Genomic DNA, 24,026 nt, shown 5'->3' on the forward strand with positions numbered 1-24,026 from the left:
AGACTGAGAAATGATAAAACCTCTAATATTAAGATAGCTGTAGGATGAATGGAAGATGGTGCCAGGGGATGTTAAAAAATAAATTTTATACACTCATAAATAAGTGAGCAAATCCTTTGTGACAGTCGTTAAGAGCGCAGACTATATAGAGAACTCTTGCTGACAACAAATAGAGGACAGTAAGTGGCAGGAACCTGCAGTAGCACCGGGTGGGAGAAGTAACCCCCAGAGTCGCTCAGGCCTGCTTGGCCACAGGTGAGAGACCGACTCAAAGAGGCGTCTTGGGACTGGCATCAGTGTCACCCTGTGCCTTTAGTTTTTATCCTCAAAGGTAACATTCACGGCTTAACCTTATGAAATTTTGTCTGCTCTTTGTAAAGTAAGTGAAGAGATAGTGAACATTTCAACCCAACACAAAGAATTTCTTAAGAATTATCCACCACAAGTATTCATAGTTCTTTTCCAGACTGCCAGCTGTTTGGGGATGGGTGTGCATGCATGGGTGGGGAGGGCTGGAAGAAGGAACTGGAACAGGGCTGGAAGGAGGTCTGGAAGAGGCAGCTTGGCAGCGCAGAACTCAGCTATTGAGTAGGATTTGAAATGAGCGAAATCTCTCCAAACTGAAATACTTGAGCGGTTCTGTGCCTCCCCACTAGTGAGCCTTCAGGCCGTGCTGACATCTCTGGAAAGTACTAGATGATAAGTCATTATAACCAGTAACATTGCTGGGGTTGGTTTATTAACCACTCACCAGTTCAATGGGACCTAAGATGGCATATTTAGATAGAAAATTGGGGGTCAGGCGTCTTCCAGGTTGGAGAACTCTGCATGAGAGACCAGCCTGTCCTGAGTTACTTGGAGCACGTAGACATTTTATAAACGTTTATATAATCATAGCAGGGCTGCAACCTGAGAAATCTGATGTCTAGAAAAGAGGGACTGGAGAGAGAAAGGAAAGTTCATGGAAGATGTAGATACATGTCTCACTCCCCCAAACTTCCTTTTCGAGAGCTTGTTTTGCTCAATTTTTATAAAAGAGAGTAACACCTTTTCAAGCTCTACAGAGAGGAGCCCATTTGTGGGGAGCAAAGCAGAGCAGTGGGAGTAAGACGGGCTATGATCACGCGGGCCCTGGAGTCTGTTAAGGAGCAGCTGTGGTTCTCTTCTTGTATTTGCGGGTCCCACGAGTGACTCGGAGCTGCTTTACATCTGTTAGAACTAACAACTGATTAGAAGGACCTTTGAAATGGTGTGATATTAAAAATAAACGTACTTATGGCCTCCTTGGAAGTTTTCCATGCATCGCTCCATTTTGAGTCCTATTAGTGGCAAATATGTTCCAAAACCACCCTCCACTCTGTCCTAGGCAAACACAAGCAAATTTCTACTTATTTCCTAAAATCACCAGGTCCAAACTCTTCATTTTCTTATCACAGTTTATTGTTGTACATATGAGGTACCATGCTCCTATCAGAATTAGATCCAGGTTTTTTATTTTAAAAAACTCAGACGAAAAACTGTTTCTAGTAATTTTCATTCAATGTGAATGACAAGAATATTTAGCTATAAACACTGAAATACCCATTTCATTTCTTCCTGAGGAAGTTTCATATTTTAAGCAATGAAAAAGAAATTCTATACAAAGCTAGTTTTAGATCACATTATCTCACATTCTTCTCTCCTGTGTGTTTTTGTTACTTCCAGAATAGCATAATAACGAGCTGGAATATACAATGTAGCAAGTATATATAATCGTCTAGAATTTGATGTTGCCTCTGAGATTCATTGAATGGTCGTCCAAAGCCCTCTCAAAGGGCTCTAGGTAGCATGATCCCTGTACTAGGAATGAGTCAATTTTGGTCTAATCTCTCCCTTTTCTCTCCTTTCATATACAAGATCCACTACGATTTTCATATTTATCTTAAAGGGTGAGCTGGTCAGTTAACTCAGTTTATCTAGACAGAATCATGCCATTGGCATTTTTGTTTAGAAGTTTAAATGCACACCTCATCATTAAAACATAAACCTATCTGTTTCTTTATTTTTCTTTTCCCCCCTTTTATCACTAGAAATACTGTCAAAATGAAAACATGGTATCATTGGGGCCGATTCCCACTGTGTTTGACCCTCTTAAGCCAGTTTTCTTAAAATCACTACATTCATCTTCCTCACAAGTTGGGCATGTGCTGCTTCAAGAAAGGCAGCAGTAAGCAAGGAAACTGAGTTTGCCAGGTTTGTCCACATGACTTTGATTTTGCTTTTACAGGTAGGAGTCTTAAAAATTGGTTTTCTCCAACTCTTTCTGCCAACAGCTTGTTTGTTTAAAAATTTGTGTGTCATTTGGGTACATGAAACTTTAAAAATAATTTAATTAATAATTATAGTATAATTTTTTAAATTTCTAGTAAGTGGAAGGATGTCAAAATTTGTTTTATAATCAGTGAATGATTGATATAGTTTCACACATAACCACAATGAAAATAGTTGGGCTTTAGATTTTCCTTGCATATCTTTTTTTTTTCTAATTATACTTTCAATAACATTTTATAAAGGCTTATACTCGTATAAACATATCAGGGAATTTATTTACTACTTAAGTTTTTTATCTGTAGAGTACATTTAAAAATTAAGTAAATGTAAACACAGGGAAATAAGTATGACATTCTTTTCATTTTTGAGTATGTTGTTAATTTTATAATCTTTTGAAATTTTAGTGTAAGTGTATTTTAAGAACTATGCCTGGCTGGTCTTTGTACTTCTTCCATTTAATTTAGTAGATAACCATAAATTTAACTATGTTCTATTGTCTTTCACGAGAGTGATGTATGAAACTTTCTAAAAACAATGGGACTCGGCCCTGCTTATTTTTTCCTGCCTTGTATTAAAAGTATCATTGCAAATTTTGGATTAACAATCATATATTAATTTGGTTTTTGTTATAAATCTCTACATTATACAATTTCATTTTGAACTATCTGGAAAAATGTAGTTTTTCTATAATTTAAATGTAAATCGCTTAACATATCATCTAGAGAAACTGTCCTCCATTTTCATTTAATAAGTTTTGTTCTGGGGAATGTTGAAAAAAAAGTTATTCACATTTAAATGTCCATCTGTTTCTGGAGATGACACATAACTCAGATTCTATGCAAGTGTTTCTCTAGAAGCAGTGAAGACTGCTGGAGACTTACAGCTCAAAGAAAGGGGACACAAGTTGTCGACAATACATCTTCAGACCCGTACAATTTCTCCCTTTTGGAGGGTTTAGTTAGTACACTTGACGTTGTTATTTACTGACTTGGAATATTCAGTGTATTTCTATTTACCATCCAATGGCTTTACAGCAGTATAACAATTACATTATGATAGAGGAGTTAGTAAATGTTACATAAATGCACTACACTATGTGTTTGAAAATCACTTTTTTTTTGCTATAGCAGTTATTTTTTTTAATGCAGATAAAGCTCATACATAATTTTTCCATTCTGAACTGGCACAAATTGTAATTTATACTTCTTTCTAGATACTTCAGTGGGTTTGTATTTCGGCAAGTATTTCTCATGAGTGTTACAGCTTTGCCATTTTATGCTGCCTCGTGAGGTTGACGCTGCTTTGTGTTTTGAGGACCCTTTACAGACCCAAAGGCTAAGGAAACATTGTACAGGCAACGCTCTGAACAGCTACAGAAGCGCGAGCTCAGTTGATACACGGAAGTGTAGATGTTACTGTGAAGTGGCGCAGGGCTGCATTTGTGTTTGGCATCCGTGTTGGGTGCTGTGGGATTCCGCACGCGTGCACAGTCGTCTGCGATAATCCCACAGGCCCAAGAGTGGGTGAGAAAAAGGCCAGAGGCCCCCAGGCTTCCGGCAGGTAGTTTTTCTTTCTTGTTTCCCTAATCATCCACATGGAAGGAACTTTGTTCTTTTTTTTCTCATTTGAAGAGGTATATTTTCAAACAGCCTTTTGGTAGCTTCTGGAAGCTTTGGCAGGGTGGGTGTTGCACGGAGTGCGGAGTCTCAAGACGGTGTCCCAGTGCTACGTCACTTTCTGCAGCTCGTGCCTCAGCCAGGCCGGCAGGGGCTGCCCCAGCCTGTGCAGCAGCTTGGAGAGCTCCACGTTGTGCTGTCGGTAGTAGGTAGACAGGAAGGCCCTGCTCTGCGGGGCGGGAGAGAGAAACCCATGTCACTGCGCGGTTCGTTACGCGTGCCCAGGCCCTGCGCGGACCCTGCTTACGTCTGCGTGGAGGGCGGCGTGCCTGCCCCGAGATTCATGCTCAGCTGTGGACTGTTGACTCAGGACAATACAAACACAGAGACACTGTCCTTCAACATGCACGCCCTACATACACACAGTTTTCACTGCTGTGGCGAACCTTACAAACGCAGGAGGCGAACCAGGGAGCTGTAACCCGCTGTGTTTGCACCGGGCGACCCAAGGAAGGACAAGGGCGCCTTGCAAGCTGTCCTGACTTACCGGGAGGGGGGTTGTCCTTCAATAAACCGAAATATTTTAATAACAGAGACTGTCAGAAGCGGGAGGCGGCCCTCGGTGGGGTTTCCACAGTTCGATAGCCGAGGTCAGGAATGCTGGGGGGGGGGGGGTCTATGTCTGTAGCTGTGCCTCCCCACTTGGTACTAGGCTAGATTTTTCGTTGAGTTGAACTTTTAAAAAGTTTTTATTTATTTCCTTGTGCTATGCTTTCCAATGCCATATGTGGCACTCATTTTAAATGCGACAGAAAAAAGCCTCGTCTTGTACCCATCACTTCCTGTGCGCTGCTAAGCGCCGGACGAGGCCGAGCACTTGTGCCCTGAGCGCAGCACCGCGGCCATCGGCCAGAACCCGGCCTCTGTCTGCCTTACGAGTCTGTCCACCTCAGCCCTCTGTCGGGTCTCCCGCAGCCCACAGGCCCAGCTGGCATGCTTAGGCCAGAGAAAGGGGGGCATCAGTTCTGTCCGCGGGACACTGCGTCCCGGGGGCCCATGGTTCTGCGCCGCCTCCGCTCAGCCACACCTGGAATCCAGGGGGGGGGAGGGGCCTGCTCTTTGGGTGGCACCTGAGTGTCTGAATGGCCGCCTGTGCTCCCTCTGAGTGTCCCACTGTGCGTCGTTCCTCTGTGACTGAAGCCCTGCGTGGCTTGTCCCCCACTATTTCCCATACGGTAACTGACTGTCCCCCAAGAGCTGCCTTCAGCACCGAGCCTCCCCCGTCTCGACTGTCCATGCCTTTGGGGTTGGGATGGAACCTCCTGGAACTGAGGGCTCCCTCAGCTGCTTCAGGCGCTGGCCTGTGGGCATCATTTTCAAACCTGGCATGTTAACAGTTCAAAGCTTAGTACACCAGTAATTATTATCATGCAGAGGGGTACTCTGCACGACCACTGCAGAGTGACTTAGGGAAAACAAATAGGAGGCTTGTGGTAGTGTTTTCAATTTCCAGTTGATACATTTCCTGCCTTGGTTTTAGTTAATGTTCTTAGTGCTAATATTTCTGTGCGTGTATCAGTTTTTATTTTATTTTTTGGATGAAATACTACTTTCTTTGTTCTGATTCAAAATGGAAAGTCCTGTTGTTTTCCTTTATTCTTGCCTGACAGGTGATACATCATTGGAAAGATCAAAACAAGCATTGATATCCAAATGTCACTTTTCAGTTTTAGAAAGCTTGACTTTTGATTTTAACCACTTTTGTAAGAAAGTAAACCTATTATTATTTAGCATTTTCCTTATTTAGTTTGTAATTTAAGCTCTCGACTTACATCAGGACCCATTGGGGGGTATTTTCTTCCTTTGCTCTTTCCAAGGCATTTTGTTTTACCTTCTTCCAGTAACTGACACCAGAAACCTTTATGAGAGTCAAACCTAAAAACATTAAAAATACAAAAAACAAAAAAAAGCATTTTTCAAGCAATTTATAAGCTCTAATGACCCCAACCATGAATATTTTTAATTGGATATTAATCTGTAACCAGGGAAACTGGCCTATTTTTTGACTATACCACTTTGCACAAAGTCGTTTGGCATCTTCTGAGTTCCCAGTCCATCTGTCATCTTTGTGAGTGTGCCAAATGCCTAATAGAAAAATTGTCAGCAGAAGGTCTCCTATTAATAGAAATTAATAAGCCTACCTCCTTCATCTGGAAGGAAAAAGTTTTAAAAATTTCAAGCCCATTCTTTCCCTTTGTAGCGTTTACAAAAGACAAGCCAGGTTCCACCCATATCTGTGGATTTATTTACATAGTATGTGTGCCATACAATTACAGGGTTTTGGTGCCATGACTAATTAATTGTAAGATTCTTTAGCTACAGTCCATTTCCAGAGCTACGTTCATAGTTTGCCATGAGCTCTGTATTAAAGTAACAGCCCCTGTAAATATGGATTTTCACCACAAAATTATAACCAAAGTAGCACACTAGATTTATATTGTCATTTACCAAATACGTCACCTCACTCTCATTTGAGCTTTCATTATAACCCCTAATGACCTTCAGTGTAGGTCTCTTCCCATTTCATGGCACTTAGTGTAGTGTATGGCTTTCTGGGATCATTCACCAAATGATAGCTGAGTATAAATGAAAAAGAAAGATGTATTTGTCACATTTTATGTTTAACAGCTTTTTTGAGGTATACTTTGCATCTCATAACACTCACCCATTCTAAGAGTACGATTCAGTGACGTGTAGCAAATTCATATAGTCGTACAACTGTCACCCCAATCCAGACTTAGAACATTCCCCCCATCCCAGAATCCCTCAGCGCTCACTGTGCTCGGTCCCTGCTGCCACCTCACGTCCCGGGCAAACCCTGATCTGCTTGCTTCTTTAAATCTGTCCCTTGTGGACATTTCCTTTTCTATTTTTATTTTTTGGCCAAATTTTGTTATTCCATTTACAAGTTGATGAACACTTGGATTGGTTCCTGTTTGGGGTTATTGCGAAGAATTCTACTCTGAACGAGTCTTTGTGGACCTAGCGTTTCATTTCTCTTTGGGTGGATTCCTAGGAGTGGAATCGGAGTGTTTGTAAACATCTGTTTACGTTTTAAGAAACTACAAAACTGCTTTTCCAAAGTGGCCATATATTATACGCCACTAGCAGCGGTTGGGGAGGGTTTCAGTGTCTCCACAGTCTCGCCAGCATTTGCTGTTGTCTTTTGGGTTAAGCCATTTTGTGGTATTTCAATGTAGCTTCAGTTTGCATATGATTATAATCACAGACTTATTATGCACAGTGACAGCGTGTCTGCAGATGGATTCTTTTTACAGTAAAGTTGCAGATAACTTAGAAAGCTCATTGTAAGGTTTCAGTTTTGTAAAACCTAATGGCTGACATGCTCTTCATTAGTAAACATTGACAATAGTGTTTTTCTCTGGTTCTAACATCTTACACCATCTTGAAGCACTAATGCATTGGCAGGTGGGTTTCAGGGGACTGGGTAACGTGCCATCCTGCCTCACTTACTTGCAGAGTAACTTCTGGCTTAGCTTTCTGTGCCCCCCACTTTTTTTTTTTTTTTTTTTTTTTTACTGAAAAATGGAACTAATAGCACTTATCTACGAAACAGTATATGTAAAACATTTAGAACACATACGTGTATTCTGATTTGGAAACATCACAACCACTTTTAAAAACAAATTCATCATAAGAAATTGAAGTAGATTGATTTCTTCTTTTTCACTAGTTGGCACTTCTCAGGGCTCCTTTATGGGTCATCTCGAGAACCAGCGGGTTTTAGCTATTGTGGCTGCTGCTTTTCCTACTAAGGGAAGTTTCAGTGTGGCACAGTTTTACTCTGACTTGTCTAGAACGGTACAGGGAAGAATTCCTGGGCAATATGAAGTTGGTTGCAGGAGAAGTGACATTAGCTACGATACAAGTCCTGGACTTTGAAACAACTTCAGTGCTTTATGACTCAGGGAAGCCCCAGCTACAGAACAACACACAGACGTGCAACCTTTATTCAACTCCTGGCCTTCAACTCCAGTTAGTGAGGTGTCATAGTAGATTAGTGTTAAAAATGCATCTAACTCCATCTGGTTTCATTCATGCTAACAAACAGGTTAACTGACTGAGACATAATGATATTAATGAGGCTCCGGTGCTAAACTGACCACGTGCCTGGGTGTAAACACTCCCGTGGTCACTGGTGGCCTGGTGTGACTGTGAATGGCTATCGTCATGGGACAACGAACAGTTCATAGTTGTCATTTTAGTTTCAGACTAGCACTATTCCATGGTAAGCATTATTCCCCCTGCTTTCTCTCAAATGATCAGTCAGCCTTAAAACCCTATATAACAAATAATATGAAAGCTAAAATCAAGTCAGTATACCAACGCTATTTACAATTTAGGAATTAAGGTTATGTTGAGCAAGAATTGTAAAATGTTAATTTACTTATTGAATGAGAAAGTTCCCATTTATATTGTTGAAAGCTTATACTGCTCACTTCAGATCACACCCATACTCACTAAGGAGGTCAGATTTGGTGTTTTTTTTTTTTTGCATATTCAGTGTCATTAAAGTCCATGATGACAACATTGAGGCATTTGGAGACGTCACAGATTATCCAACACTGTGTGAAATCTGGAAGCCTTGACCACTTTCTGTAGCGATTGTGGAGAGGAGTAAATAATACTCCTGACATGAAACTCATCACTATTTGTTTTTGAAAATAGTTTTGAATTTGGATTTTTAGAAAAATATTGAAGATAATCACGCTATAGATCTCTTAAGTTGGAGTACTGTTTCATGTCAAGGTTGGACAATAAAACCTTTGTATAGACCTATTTCATTCATTGATTCTACTGTGTGCAAGGAGTTGGATTTCCGTGGTTGCGAGTTCGTTATCTGTTTGCAGTTCATATCTTAGAGGGCTTTAAATGATTTTTCTTTAAGTACCAGAGATGGGCTTCACTATGACTAGCAGGACTAGGATGAAGCAATGAATGCCACTCCTGAGAACGTGCCTCCTGTACCCCAGCCACCCCCACCTGCTCAGGGCACCACAGAAACCGCTTATTGGCACACGTTTGCTAGAGGAACCCACTTCTGACGGCAGGTTTCTGACCTGCTGAGACTTCTGACAGTGACATGAAATTCCACGTATTCTACGGCAGGTGCCCTGCTGGTGACTGACAAGAAGCATCCACCCTACTAGTGACTGACAAGGGCACACGCCGACCAGAAGCTGAGTGGCGGTACAGAGTCGGGGGCGGCGTGGCAGCACTGGAACTGTGCTCTGAGACACCACATGGATCTCCCCTTGCCACCCCCCCTGAACCCCCTGCCAGGCTGGAGAGTCACGTGACGGGTACTTTACCAGATACCCCGGGGGCAAAGTGAACCACAGTTCTTTGCATTCAGAACGCTCCTTTGACATTTCTTCTCTTCGGTTTGCAAAGCTTGCTGCAGAGCTGGATGCAAAGGGGACCCACACACAGCATGCAGGTCAGGGCCATTCCATAAGAAAAGAGAGCATGTCTTTAGAGAACACTCCACTTCTTTTTTCTGAGACACACTGCTTTGCTATATACTCTATAAAAAAGATCCAAAGATAAGCCAACTTGAAATAGAAAACTTTAGAAAATAAAAGCTTTCTTTTCTAAGAGATACTTAGAAAGACATAAAGCAGAAAGTGGACTTGAATTTTCTAACTGCAAACAGAAATCACTCAGCTTTCTCTAAGGTCAAGCTGAAAGTTAAACACCTAAGGTTCGCGTCTGTGTTCGTACTTGAACTGAGCTCTGCAAAGCTCTAAGAGTACTTGCAGTACAGAAGACGCAGAGGTCAGAAGGCTAATAGTACCAACAAAGGAATGGCTCTCAGGAAGGAAGCGCAAAACTCCAGTCCCACCTATTCCTCTGTCTTCTAAACCGAAATCTCTGTTACATGTGTCTCTGCACATGGTTTGTGCAAGATGGAAGCAGTCTGGGATGTTTTCCTGCCAATGTCTTACTGTGAGGAGTGATGAATGGCAAAGGAGTCCTGCCTCTCACTTTCTGAATTGCTATAGGACAAAGAATACAATGAAAAGAGAAAACCAGGCCACCAACCGAATGGGAGAAGATTCTTGCAAACAACACCTCCAATAAGGGGCTTATATCCAAAATATATAAGGAGCTCATGCAACTCAACAACAAAAAACAATTCAACGAAAAAGTGGGCAGAGGACCTGAATAGATGTTTCTCCAAAGAGGACATACCAATGGCCAATAGACATATGAAAAAATGCTCAACATCACTAATCATCAGAGAAATGCAAGTGAAAACCACAATGAGATGTCACCTCACCCCAGTCAGAATGGCTGTCATCAACAAGACAAATAGTAACAAGCGTTGAAGAGGCTGTGGAGAAAAAGGAACCCCCATACACTGTTGGTGGGAATGCAGATTGGTGCAGCTGCTATGGAAGGCAGTGTGGAGGTTCCTCAAAAAATTACGAATAGAATTACCATATGACCCAGCAATCCCTCTCCTGGGTATCTACCCAAAAAATCTGAAAACATTTATACATAAAGACACATGTGCTCCAATGTTCATTGCAGCTTTATTTACAGTGGCCGAGACATGGAAACAACCAAAATGTCCTTCAATAGATGATTGGATAGAGAAGGTGTGGTCTATATACACAGTGGAATACTATTCGGCGGCAAGAAAAGATGATATAGGAACATTTGTGACAACATGGATGGATCTTGAGAGTATAATGCTAAGTAAAATAAGTCAGACAGAAAAAGCAGAGAACCATATGATTTCACTGATATGTGGTATATAAACCAAAAACAACAAAAGAACAAGACAAACAAATGAGAAACAAAAACTCATAGACACAGACAGTAGTTTAGTGGTTACCAGAGGGTAATGGGGGTAGGGGTGATAGATGAGGGTAAAGGGGATCAAATATATGGTGATGGAAGGAGAACTGACTCTGGGTGGTGAACATACAATGTGATATATAGATGATGTAATACAGAATTGTACACCTGAAACCTATGTAACTTTGCTAACCACTGTCACCCCAATACACTAATTAAAAAAAAGAGAAAATCAGCTGATCTATAGAACTGAGTTTTACACTGAGACACACAGTGGAAGAATTCCATAATACAGCCCTCTCTAGTTTCTTTAAGGCTCAGTCTATGACTACAATGAAATCTACTCGTATATATGAGTCTATTAGTGAGAGTCGGCTGGATGGCCCAACCAGCTCAGTATATTCCAGTTGCTCTAGGCGTGATAGCTAGGAAGAACCACAACCCTTGTCAGCCCAACTGCCTCTTTGTATGTGGACAAAGTAAGATGGGGGTCTTATTTAACGTGCTGACTGAGGTCAGGGTCAGGATTCCATGAGCTAAGAGAGGCAGCGAGGGTGTAAGCTCTGAGGAAGCACGGCTTCTCCGGCATTTACACAGCCCTGAAGGGATACCTCCCATCCTAGTGCCTCTCTTGCCTCACTATTTCCTACCCAGATGGGTAATTTACCCAAGAAAACCAGAGGGAACCAGCTAAAGAAAACCAAACCAGAGCTGTAACTGCTGAGGCCTCTGAAGGAGAGATGACAGGATGGCCCTCCAGTGGGTGAAGACTGAGGCAAAAGATGGGGGTCAGCATGAGAGTTATTGCAGCTCACCCCTCTGCCTATCCCGTCACCTCCGGGGTTATTCCTGCTGCCTAATGTTGTTTCTGAAAAGTCACAAAGGAGAGAGCAGCAGGTTCATAAACTGCCTGGCTCATCACCTCGTTATACTCCTGAGAGGTCCCAATGGTGTGTCAAGTAGGCTCAGCATCACCAACGTCTAGGTAGCCTCTTCTAAGGGGAGTTGGTTTTGAGGCTTACAACTTTTTTTGTTTCTCTACTTTCCTCCCAGGGGAGACTTTTCATAGTTAGAAATCAATAGAGGATTTAGGACATTTCTTTGCCACACTGTTGAAATGCTCTTTCCCACGTGGTTGGGGACACACTGAGAAAGGACCAGTATGTAAGGAACTGCTGACTCGACAGTTACATCACCAACTGCAGTGTTTTTTTTTTGTTTTTGTTTTTGTTTTAAAACAGTTCTTTGCTGCAACTTCAATAAATTATTGAGACTGTAAACTTACGTTAAAGCTTCTGAATAATTATAATGGCGAGAAACTCCTAGAAACTTCTGGACTTCATCCATCACTGTAGCAGGATCCATTCTTAGCTGTTGCCCATCAATAATTAGCAACTAAATTACCACAGGGGAAAAAAAAGACAATGCATGTTGACAAAAGGCATGTAACTGTATAAGAAAAAATCTCTGCACTTTGAGTTTATTCAGCGACAGACCCAGTGCAGGGGATTTGCACTCACTGCGCTCAGGCTTAACCCAGCCATCTTCATTAGTGACCTGGGACCAGACATACATCACATGAATTAAATGTACTCGTATTTTGTAATCTGAAAAGTCCTGCAAACACTGTGAAAACAAAAAGCCATTTGGAGGGACCAGGAGAGCTTAAGAAGCGTGACTATAAAATCACAAATGGGAACGAAGTTTAAAAACTGCCAAAGCATTGATTGCATCCTTCAAGCTGGGAGGGAGCATTGCAGAGACAAAGAAAGGTTCTGATAAGACCACGTGTAATGAGACAGAGGGCACGTCGTCCTCCATGCGTCCCGCCAAAGGAGGAGCACCGTCAAGTTTTAAGAAGTACTTTGATAATTTAGAGAAAAAGGTCAGAGTTCCAGAGACTGAATGTGGATAGACGTGCCTCAGTGGGCTCCATGGAAGAGTTTGCTTGTTACTCTGGTGAGGGAGGGGGTGGACCCAGCAAGATAAAATGACAGCAGGCTGTGATGGAGGCCCCCAAACCTGCAACTGGCGCTCCCACATTTCTATTTAGTCCAGACCAGCGTTGTTTGATAGAACCTTCTGTGATGTTCTACAGCTGTGGTGTCCAACAGGTGGCTACTGAGCATCTGAAATGTGGCTGAGGAACTGAATTTTGAATTCTATATAATGGTAATACAGGTTTAGATGGCCGTATGTGGTAGCAGCTTTCGCATTGGACAGCAGGGCTGTGGACACAGGCGCATGGTGGTCTGAGGGGCGGGGGGTTCAGGCTGTCCGCTGTCAGGACTGACTTGGTAATGATGGTAGATGCCAGGCAAAGGGGAGACGCAGGAAGCCAAGGGAGATATTGGCGTAAGGAAAATTCAGCAGGGTGGTTCAAAGGGAAATAACGGCAGTTAATTAAGCAGAACAGTATTTGCCTTGTTTGGTTAAGAGGCTCTCAAGCTTTATTCTCGGAATAAGAATCAAGGGGAGGAAGCTTCTAAAGCTCTTTACAATCAGGGAAGGTTTGCACTAGAAAATAGAGCAGGGAGAATTATCTTGAAATACTGTTAGAAAGACAATTAAGTGGTTTTTCTCCCTCTGCGTATCTATTATTCTGTGCCACAGTCTCATTATTTACAACTAAAGAGTAGAACCTAGTAATGTTTCAATGAGTAGAATGTCCTCTACCCTAGAGGCAAAGCCATCCATGTATGAGATTGTGACAGGATGTAATTTTTACTGCTCCATACCTGAAAGGGGGGGAAGTAAACAAGCCATCTCTCGATGTGGCTGGCATACCACCCAGGGACCAAACACCTCTTCTGTAAGGCGCGGAGCTCGGCGGGGGCACGGGGCCCTGCGGAGATCACTTGGTAGAAGCTGAACTTGAGAGCTGTAGGGTCTTCATGCGATCGCTGATGCTGTGGGGAAGAGGTGGGGAGTTAAACCAACTGGAACCACAGGCATAAATGCTTCAAAACCAATCTCTGGGACAGGTCTCAAAGCTAGGGGAAGGAGTGCCTGACTGCTGGAAAGTCACTTGTTCTGCAGTTAATAAAGGAAAAAAAAATGTTTGCTGAGAGCACCAGGAATTAAAGCCATGACCCTGATGAGAGGATATTTCTGAGACTTAGTTGGTGGAGGCTGAATTCTCATTGCTAGGATTCCTTACCGTCTGCACAGAGTGGTTTCCTTCGTGTGTATATTTTATTCTGAAAGTAAACTTTTGGAAGTTGCATGAATGCCTCCTTTGAGGCCACAGCAAGCGGTTTATCACGTGCAGTGAGTATCGTAAGGCAGGGACGCCACTCGTCCTGCCCCACAGCCCGGCTCCCCCTGCTAAGGCACTTACAGCAAAGCCCTGCTGGCTATGTGAAGTGGAGAAGCTGCTGCACACACTGACAGGAACGCTGTCTGAAGCCCCCAGCTTTTGTCAGTACCCCTGCATCTGCAAGCCCCTGTCATTTTACCGAACGGTAACCTTCGCGATAAATCAGAATCCTTTATTGTACAGAAAATGCAAAAAGCAGTCCAAACAGGAAAGCGTTGTTTAATGGCTCGGCTGGGCCCGCGGGTGTGAGGAAATCACCTTTTCCCTGAATCGACCAACACATATTCAGGCTCCGTGCTGGTTGTGTGGATGTTTCCCACGTCTCCTGAACAGCAAATTTGGTGCAATTGAGATTCAAATTACCTGACTGCACACCCCACTAGACTTACTGCAGGCCTGCATTTAGCTATCAAGGAGTGATTTATTTGTAATATTTAGGACGTTTTGTTAGCTTGCAGCCTTAAAACCTCCCTTTTCAGTAAAGTCTCAATTTTTCAGGGGCTAAGTGGTTGCTAAGCTCCAATTTTCTTCTTTCTCTTTGAGTCAATTAAGGCTCATTTCTCTTCTGCAGATACCTGGCGGAAAAGATAAACGGCTCCAAGTTGAATCCGTCAATTTGCAATTTGCTATATATTTTGATTTAAAAGACGGCTCTAGGAGTTTGGCATGAATGATCAGTGTGCAGTTGTGGATTTCAGCTTTCCAGGATGTCTCCCTCCGTATGAGGACGGTTATTATCCATCTGCCAATCTGAGACCCCTCTGCTTCACCTGCCCTTTCCCCACTCTGTCCCAGCCACAAAACCTTTCCTGGCATCGTGTCTTTCCTGTTGTAACCCTGGAAAAACTACTTTGTTAAATAACAGGAGGACCCAGTGCTGGGAAACTTTATTCTCTGATATCACAGATTATCAGCAATTTCCCTGTTTAAAGTCCTATGAGGGAGAATGGAACGTCCCACTTTTGCCTGGAGGCTCAGAGCTGTGGGGGTCACTTTAATACAGAGAAGCAGCCTTATTTCCATCCAGGTGCAGAGTTTCAGATCAGGGGTTTCTAGACACAAGACTCCACATTTATCTCGACATGATAGCTTCCAAGGAAATAGGACCCTGAGCCTGCCTCTCAGCCCTGACCCGCTGATAACCCCTTGACTCATCGCCCTGCTTTGTGCTCACAAAACATTTTACTCTTGCCTAAATCTGTCGCCTTACAAACCCCTCCCTTCTTTAGGGAAATGCCCAGTCACCCCTCTGCTGTCTGGACTTCTTTGCAGCAGCCAACTGGTCTACCTAACCTAACCGGTCGTCCCCGGTGGTCTGTGTCAGATGGCCTGTCACTCCAGAGGACGCCGTCTGTCACTCAGTACTTCCTGACGTAGAAACTGCCTCTGTACACCTGTTTCTTCAATGAGACTGAAAGCAGCCTCGAGTGTAATATCCACATTTATCAATTTATCTGCACATTATGCTTAGAACAATACTTTGCCTGTGATAGTCACTAAAATGAATGGATGAATGAACAGATAATGTGAGGAAAGTAGTTTTAAATTATAAAACTGAGGAACCACTAAGGGTCCTAGTGACCAAGGACACAGACAATTCATTTCATGTTCTTATATTTAATTCTGACTGCTTCTTATTCAAACTTTTCAACGTTTGGTGATGGAAATGTCACTGGGACAAGACTTTTTCCCTATTATTTTAAATGACTTATTAAAGTAAAAACATATTTGATGTATAAGTATTATTACTAGATCCTGTTAAATTATTTCGCAGTGATCATCTCTGGGCGCGGTTGTGACCAACGTCAGAAATAACAGCAATGAGTGTGTGAGGAAGAGGCTGGAGACAGGGTGTCGACTGGCTGGGCTTTCAGGGATGCGGACTCTTATGTTTAGTTTCTGATACTCAGTTACTGCTCAGGACAAACAGTTATTTAAGCTCTTTTAGACTTGGAGTCATCAATCTAAATGGGCTAAATGTGGCTTGCCACTTGTTTTGTAAATAAAGTTTTATCGGAACACAGCCAAGATCATTCATTTCTATGCTGCCTATGGCTGCTTTCCAAATACAATGGCTGAATTGCAGCAGAGACCAAACACATGGCTGTGAAGCCTGAAATATTGACTCCCTGGCCTGTGACTTGTCCTTTGGGGGAGTCACTTGTATTCTTCACCTGTAAAACTGAGATAACAGCAGCATCGCATAGGTTTTAGATGAAAAATAATGACTTTAAATTATTTCACTTTTTACAATTTTACTTTTAAAATGCAGGTACATAGAAACACAAATATACATTCAAGTACATATTTTTTTGTTATATTTAATTTAATTTAATTTCCTCATTGCATTAATGCATTTTATTACCATGTTTCCCCAAAAACAAGACCTAGCTGGACCATCAGCTCTAATGTGTCTTTTGGAGCAAAAATTAATATAAGACCTGGTATTATATTATGTTATATTATATTATATTATATTATATTATATTATATTATATTATACTATACTGTATTATATTATACCTGGTCTGATATTATATTTAAATAAGACTGGGTCTTATATTAATTTTTGCTCCAAAAGACGCATTAGAGCTGATGGTCTAATTTTAGCGGTAAGTAAATAACTACAGTAAATAACTTCAGCGGTAAGTAAATAACTACAGGTCTTATTTTCAGCGGTAAGTAAATAACTACAGCATTAATAAAATCATAAGGGGAACATTTCTCCATGGCAACAAAGAATAATGTATCCACTTTCCTGCAGATATAAAAGTAGCAAATCTTCCTTTTTGTTAAAGCTCAGGGTGGTGGCTGCTGCTGCAAACCATCCTCTGGGCTCCGTACTCCCGTCTACCTGCTGGAGTCTGTGTGTGGCTCCCGTACCTGGTACCAGGAATAGGCTCGGTCCGATGGGTCAATGAGGATGGTGATGATCTTCGCTTTAGGGACCAGAGAGGCTGCCCTTCTCGGCGCCTCCTCGGAATGGAAGTAATTGGCACTCTTCTCAAACAGCAAGTCAGTGGTGGCATTCGAGGGGACCGGGAAGAAGTCCATGTACCTAGAAAAGGAGTAGGTCTCAAAATAAGTCTCTGCTTTACACTCAATCCCCGGTGACTGAAGATGTGAAATGTGTCCCACAAATTCCTTAGTTTCTGAAACAAAAGCCTTTTTTTCAAGGCATTTGTCCCACAAAGTTTTGGGCAAGAGAAAAACACACAGAAAAGTTAATAATGTAGTTTGAAATGCTTTTCTACACACATTATCTTTTTGTTTTGCTTAATATCAGGAAAAAGGGTGTGGGAGATAACAACCGTGGAGACACAGCAAACTGCAGGTATTATAGAAAATGGAAGGTTTCTTCTGTTTCACAATAATGGCCCCACACTCTGCCCCCACCCTTTGCAGTTCATAAGCCACTGTGACTTTGGGCTACCAAGACGAAGTGGTTGGATAATTACTGAACAAGAGAGTCACTGACATTTGTGTGATGTCTTTGCAGAGTAGTGTTTTCTTTTCGTCCCCTAACACCATAAAGCTTCTGGTAGTATTCCAGTGAACGTACTGCAAAGTTTGGTTGGTACAACAAAGCCATATCTTGAAACTCAGGACAGTAAAGAAATCTTTTTATGTTTTCTGGAAATTTCCTTGTTGGTAGCATATCATTCTGGCAGCCTTTTATGGGGGAAACAGATATACAAGAGTTCCTGGGAAGTTTGATCTGCTATCTGTCCTGGTGTGTATGCTATTTATGGAAAATGTCATGTTTCTGGATGCTTCTTAATTTAGATGGCCACACTGGTTCCAGGGATGCTAAGGTTATCCCAAGGGTCTAGTGCTATCTTATTTGGTCCAAACTTGCCTCAAGCTTGCTTATTCTGAGAAAGGCTCCACACATCACAAAAGAAGGGTAGAAGGTGCTGGATTCAGATAACTTTTAGTTTCTAAACACTGGCCCAGCATCCCGGCATTCCTCTATACTTGGAACGGTGAGGCTGTGCAAACCCCTTCCAGTGGTCCTGGGTCTTGGGCGGCTACTGTGCTGCTTTCTCAGATCCCAGAGGCTCATGGAGAAACTGGGGCTGGTTTCTCTTTGCCTGTACCCACATTTTTCTAGGCCAGTGATTGGCACTTACGGGCACTTGAAAAACGTTTGATGGTTAAACAAGTGAATGACTAGAATTCAGCTTCGTATTTCCAGAATGGGAACAGGCCCATGTCTGGAGAATATGAATTCAGCTTACCCCGAGAATTGGTGCAAAAACTCAACTGGTTTAACAGTTTGGGCTGAAAAGTAAGTGTCTGCCTCATTTAAGCCTTGCTACTTCCATAACACCTCAGACATTTTTTTTTTTTTAAACTGAAAAGTGTGATTTTTGCAATTCTCCATGTTTATTTGTTACTTGGGTTGATGCTGAGCATTTCTGAGTGATTTTACTTAAAGCCAGATTAAGACGTTCAGGGGTCCTAAATGCTAACGGGATTTTACGGCTCCACACACCGCTCCAACTCTCTGCTGCGTCCCCGAGAAATGCTAAAAATCAATGATCAAACCGTAGGATGTAAAACTTAACTGCATGAATTGATTGTCTTAGACCTTCTGACTGCGTGTCTTGGCTATTTGATCAAAGATGGAATTTTCTGAATCACATCTGCCCTTTTTGCTTGTGCCCTAAACTTGTGTGTGGGCTGCTTGGCAGTTACAGCAGCTGGTTTTACCCAGTTTTCCATGCAAAGCAGATGCATGTACCCAGGTGAACTAACTGTGCCCGGGCTGATTCTGGACACGACTTTGCACTCGGCCACGTGTCATCTCCCACCGCGGGGCTCTGTGGTCCCAGAGTGACGGCTGGGGTACCCGTGCTCGATGGATGGGCAAGGCCAGGACTCGGTGTAAATCCCATGTCGTTGAGAGCACAGCCATCATTATTGCTAATAGATTGACATTTGCAGTTACTATTATTTGTTATTTGTGTTAATTGCCTCTTATAAACATAATTTATCAATCAGACGTGTTTGCAATTGGGGTGTTTTTAGTGAGTTATAATTGAAAATTTGAATTGCTCCGTAGCCTTCTGCTTATGTCGTCTCTCTGTAAACTGCTTAAGGGATTTTCGTTCCTGTTGTCGCGCCTGTACACACGACTGGCTTACGGACCGCTTTTCCTCTTCTTCTAATTGATGATTCTCATAGATATTCTCAAGTTCCAGGGAATCCAAGTATTCCATGCCTCTCCACTTCTAACGTGGCTTTTGATCTCTCCTCTTCGTCCTGAGGTTGGCGTCGCTGTGCTAAGTGCATGTGTATTTGGGTCAGCGGTGGATCAGCTGCTGAAGTACTTGCTGGTTGCTTGATTCTCGTAGCGTCATCTAACAGCACACAGTGACTCAGTGTCACGCACGGAACTGAGGAACGGGCAGTGAAATGCCAAAAAAGTGTACACACATTTTAAGAAAGTAACAAAACTGTATTAAAATTGTAATACTCAATATATTCCGATAACGAAAGAGGAATACAAGTCATGTGTAGACATTTTTTTGGCACCTCCGTTATGTAACAGTTACAATGCATGTAAATCTAGCAGGTGCTCAGATTATACGCAGCCATGTCTTTATCTTTCTATTCAGACAACCCACAAGCAACTCCTGAGGGGTCGATACTTTTGAAATTGAGTTCATGCAATTGGCAGCAGAGGTTAACAAATAACAACTCTTTAAAATACATACAAAATGTTTATGTTCGCACTCTAGAGTTATAAGAATTCCACTCTTTTATACCACTTTCTACCCAGAATTTATACCATAATAGCAAGACTTGTAGATTCATTTTATGATTAATGTGTTTGCAACTTCTATTCCTGCTACATTACCATATTTTGTGTATATTTGACATTTTAGCTTTGAATTTTATTTTAACTATTTTCCTTGGATGGTTGATATATTTCTAATTTTAATTCAAAGGTGAAAAGTTAAATTTTGTATATTGTTGATATCTTTTTTTATAGCTTTCATTACTCATGAAATACATACACATTTCTAGTTCTATTTATGTACCTTTTATGCCAAAGCAAAATAGAAAATTGTATATGTGGATGGTGGCAACATTTTAATGCAAAGTGCATAAGAAGAGAAAGCTATGAAAATGTTTTCTTAAGAGTAGAGAGGAGTGAAATTCCTGGGTATTCTGGTATTTCTCTGACTCCACATCTGTAATCACCATCAAATATAATTAATGCAAATTGCAATTACAGGTGTGCCTCTCGAGGCGACAAGTCCCTTCATGAACTGAGAAAAGTTTTGTGTGAATACTTTCAGTGCTCCTTCATGTAGTCAGTTTCCAAGGCACAGAGATCACATTTATTTGTGGCTACAAAGTTATAAGTTCATAAACGTCAGCACTAACTTTATAATGTGCACAGTACATATACTTTTAGATTTAGACTAATAACCCATCTTACCAATCAATCCCCCTGTGGTAGTTATTTCTATTAAAGAACTGTACCTCCTCAAGGGTTTTGGGGCTGGGGGAGTTACTAAGGATGGAAGGGTGCATAGCCAGGAACAGATACAAAGCAGTGGTCCCTGAAAAGACAGCAGAGGTTTCCAGGTTAATGACATGAAAACACAGTTTCCTACTATGAGCATTGCAAAGTCATTACTAAACCAAGTACTACAATGGTCCAAACAGATACACATATAAGTACTCCTTGAATTAAACTGAAGAGATAGCCAGCATTTGAAAAGAAGCAGATTCTAAAACATGGAGCTAGTCTGATGGGAGGAGAGGCCCATGGCCGGGGCTGGGACCGCTGGCTTTTAACTCCCGCCCGACACTGACTTGGGCTGTGACTTTGGCTTTTAGCTTCTTCTTGTCTTGGCTTTATTAGTGGAAAATCGCCCACCTTGCTTATTTCATAGGCTTTCTCTGAAGAGCCTGAAGATGTTTTGACACTAGTAAAGCACTATGTAAATGAAGGATGTCATTGTTTAATATAAGATATTATATTACCAGAATCAATACTTGGGCTGTCCTCTAAAGTTCTTCCTGAGGCCTATGAAAGCTTATTAAATTTAGGCAGAATTTAATCTTTCAACAAGTTTGTTCAAGTTTGAAAGTACTTACATACTTGTAAAAAATAATGTCAAAAATTGTTTAATCTGCTAAATTAAAAAAATTGGTGCTCTTTCTTAGTGACATAACTTATAACATTTGCATTTTTTGGAAAGAGGGTGACATATCAGAGGTATCCATATAGGTTTGTAATTAATGGGGAATCAAGGATTTTCTTTTTTAAGTGAACAGTGTCATAAACTGTAAAAGTCGTGTTTCAGAGTCTGAATTCTGAGCTAAGGGGTCAGCTTAGCCTGCTACAAGAGAAAGTAAGGCAATCTGAGTTCAATTTGTGGAAGATTTAACCAGGTACTTGTAACTGTGTTTAAAAGCTGATAATATGAAAATATTTCTGGTCTGTGCGCTCAGTACGCCTAAGGGAGAAGTATACCCTCTGGTTTCCCCTTCTGCACTCTGACGTCATGTACTTTATCGCACGGCCTGACCGAGCAAGACTCTCACTCGTATTCCAGGCCAGCAGCCAGCAACACTAATCAGACGTGGCCTCATAACACTTCTTTCACTAGGAGGAGAAACTGCTGTTCTAATCTTGCTTAGTGATAATGTCATGTATCAAAGTCTGAGTGTTTTTATCTCTGATAAGTTATTTAGTGTGGTACTTAAATCCACCATATTAATACCACAGAAAAACTGTTAAAATAGCTCTGTCAGCAGCAACATTGGCTACAAGCACTGGGAAGAGGCATAGGCAGCGCTGCTGAGGAGATGTGTGTCTGCAATCCCAGGTGACTGCAGCAACGCCGCAGAGTCACGTAGGGTGCTCAGAGGAAACTCCCTTCCAGGACGGACTTGCGACAGCCGTGCTCTGGCTTCAGCATCGGATTCGCTTGCAGGGCTTGGTAAAGTGCAGGCAGCTGGGCCCTTTCCTAGCCTTTCCAATTCAGCCACTTTGAAAATCGCTGACTTAGCAGAAATGTGGAACCAAATCTAAAACTTACTGGGCAAAAAAGTTTCATTATTTGAAATCTACACTATAATAAAACTTTCTAGAGCATGGTCTTTAGAGTCAGGTAAATGGTAGGATCAGGAGTTTTATTTCTAACACTTACCATCTGTGTGAACTTGAAGAAAATACACCTAACCTGAGCCTTGGTTTTCTTATCTTTTCAGTGGGGAAGGAAATACCTAGCTATCAGGGTTTTATGGGGGTCAAGTGAGATAACCTACGTGACAGTACCTGAATAGCTCCATATCTGAATAGTAGTAAGGTGTTTTTTAAAATAACAACTTTATTGATATAAAATTCAGTAATGCATTTAAAAAAATGAAAAGACTAAAATTTTGTGAGGAAAGGAAGTATAGCTATTAACATGTAAAAAAAGAAAACAGATTAATTTCTTTCTTAGATCAACTGAAGGCATTGTTTTTGAATTTTATTTTTAAGATTTGTATTAAATCATGTTGTTTGCGTTTAACAGCATGACCAGCGTTAATAAGACAAACAGAAAAAAAATAGACATGTTCTAATTGTTTGCACAGTCAGTAAAAGGCATAATGTAATTTATCAATTGTCAAAAAATTATGTTGTGGTTTCTGAATTCTATCTTTACGTATATATATTCTTAGGTCTGTGACTATATTGTCGTGTGTGTGTGTGTGTGTGTGTGTGTGTATGTGTAAAATACATAATCATAGACATACATATTCAGGTGACCATCCATAAAGCTTCAGTTTTTATATTTTTTGTCAGTTTTGACACTAAAAATATTTGAATATCCAGATGACTCTACATCTGTGTAAAATTATTCAGAAAAATACTTCTGACAAAACTAAAGTTAAAAGTGAAGCCATTTCATTTTTATGGAACTGATATTCAAATATATGAAGATATTTTTGTTCATTTGAAAAATCAATTTCACACACTATCTATCTACACAACATGGATGGCTCTCAGAAGCATTATGCTAAGTGAGAGATGTCAAACACAAAGATTACACACTTTATGCTTCCATTTACATGAAATTCTAGAAAAGGCAAAACCACAATGGCAGAAAGTGGCTGCCCGTGGCTGAGGATGGGGGAGGGAGAGCTGACTGCAAAAGGGCAGGGAGGAGCCGTTTAGGGAGACAGGAGTTCTGTGTCTTGACTGTTGTGGTAGTTGCTCAACTGTGTACAATTTCCGAAATTCATCAAACTGTGCATTCAAAATGGGTGAGTTTTATCACATGTAAATTGTATCTCTATAAAACTGGAAAACATTCAATTTCTACAAGAAGGAGATAAAATACTCCTTTCCAAAGGTAAAGGTCATACACAAATTGTAACATAAACATCTGGAAACCCATTTGAGTGGAAGATGACAAGTAATAATTCAGCCATCTAACCATAACATTACAGCGGCTGCATATCTGGCCGCACACAAGGGGAGGCATCCTAGGAGCAGAGCTTCTGAAGCGGAGTTCAGATGCCAGGCGTCAGAGAGATGTGCTCAGTGATGGCAAAGCTACGTGACGCCAGTGGGCATTCGCTGAACAGACTTCAGTATGCACGCTTTTCTAGTCACCTCTTGACTTTAAATGGATAAGGACAAGTGAACTAAATAAGGACAAGAAAAACACTTGTCATATTTATTATTGTTTTCAGATTGATATTTGCAGATGGGACTAAGAGGACATGAATAGACTACATTCTATGCCATTCTATGTACATTACATAGAATTCTCCCAGTTATTTCTAAAGAACCCAGGAGAGGGAATGTATTCCCCTTAGGAAGGGCCCCGAATAGTTTTATCATGCAGGATACAGCATGAATGTGTGGCATTTTA

At 41.4% G+C, this 24,026-nt stretch overlaps 1 protein-coding gene across 5 annotated transcripts in view; it reads right to left on the reverse strand.

Annotated features, from left to right (window-relative positions):
* Positions 1-1,418: 1,418 nt before the first annotated feature.
* Positions 1,419-24,026, reverse strand: part of LOC109454140 (bifunctional heparan sulfate N-deacetylase/N-sulfotransferase 3) — a 107,375-nt gene continuing 84,767 nt past the window's right edge. For 2 of the 5 annotated variants that reach the window (XM_019744527.3, XM_019744526.3), the window contains exons 9-14: positions 20,588-20,711; positions 17,017-17,191; positions 13,553-13,723; positions 12,100-12,209; positions 5,759-5,861; positions 1,419-4,155 (exon numbers count right to left, since the gene is read on the reverse strand). In XM_019744527.3, the coding sequence (XP_019600086.3) occupies positions 4,036-4,155; positions 5,759-5,861; positions 12,100-12,209; positions 13,553-13,723; positions 17,017-17,191; positions 20,588-20,711 (803 nt within the window). In that variant the 3' untranslated portion in view covers positions 1,419-4,035. Of the gene's footprint in view, positions 4,156-5,758; positions 5,862-12,099; positions 12,210-13,552; positions 13,724-17,016; positions 19,500-20,587; positions 20,712-24,026 lie in introns of those variants that run through there. The other 3 variants (XR_016019098.1, XM_088792631.1, XM_088792630.1) reach the window with 3 other exon arrangements.

Source organism: Rhinolophus sinicus, chromosome 15 (assembly GCF_057876585.1).
Source record: "Rhinolophus sinicus isolate RSI-liver-muscle chromosome 15, RSI-T2T, whole genome shotgun sequence".
Taxonomy (NCBI): domain Eukaryota; kingdom Metazoa; phylum Chordata; class Mammalia; order Chiroptera; family Rhinolophidae; genus Rhinolophus; species Rhinolophus sinicus.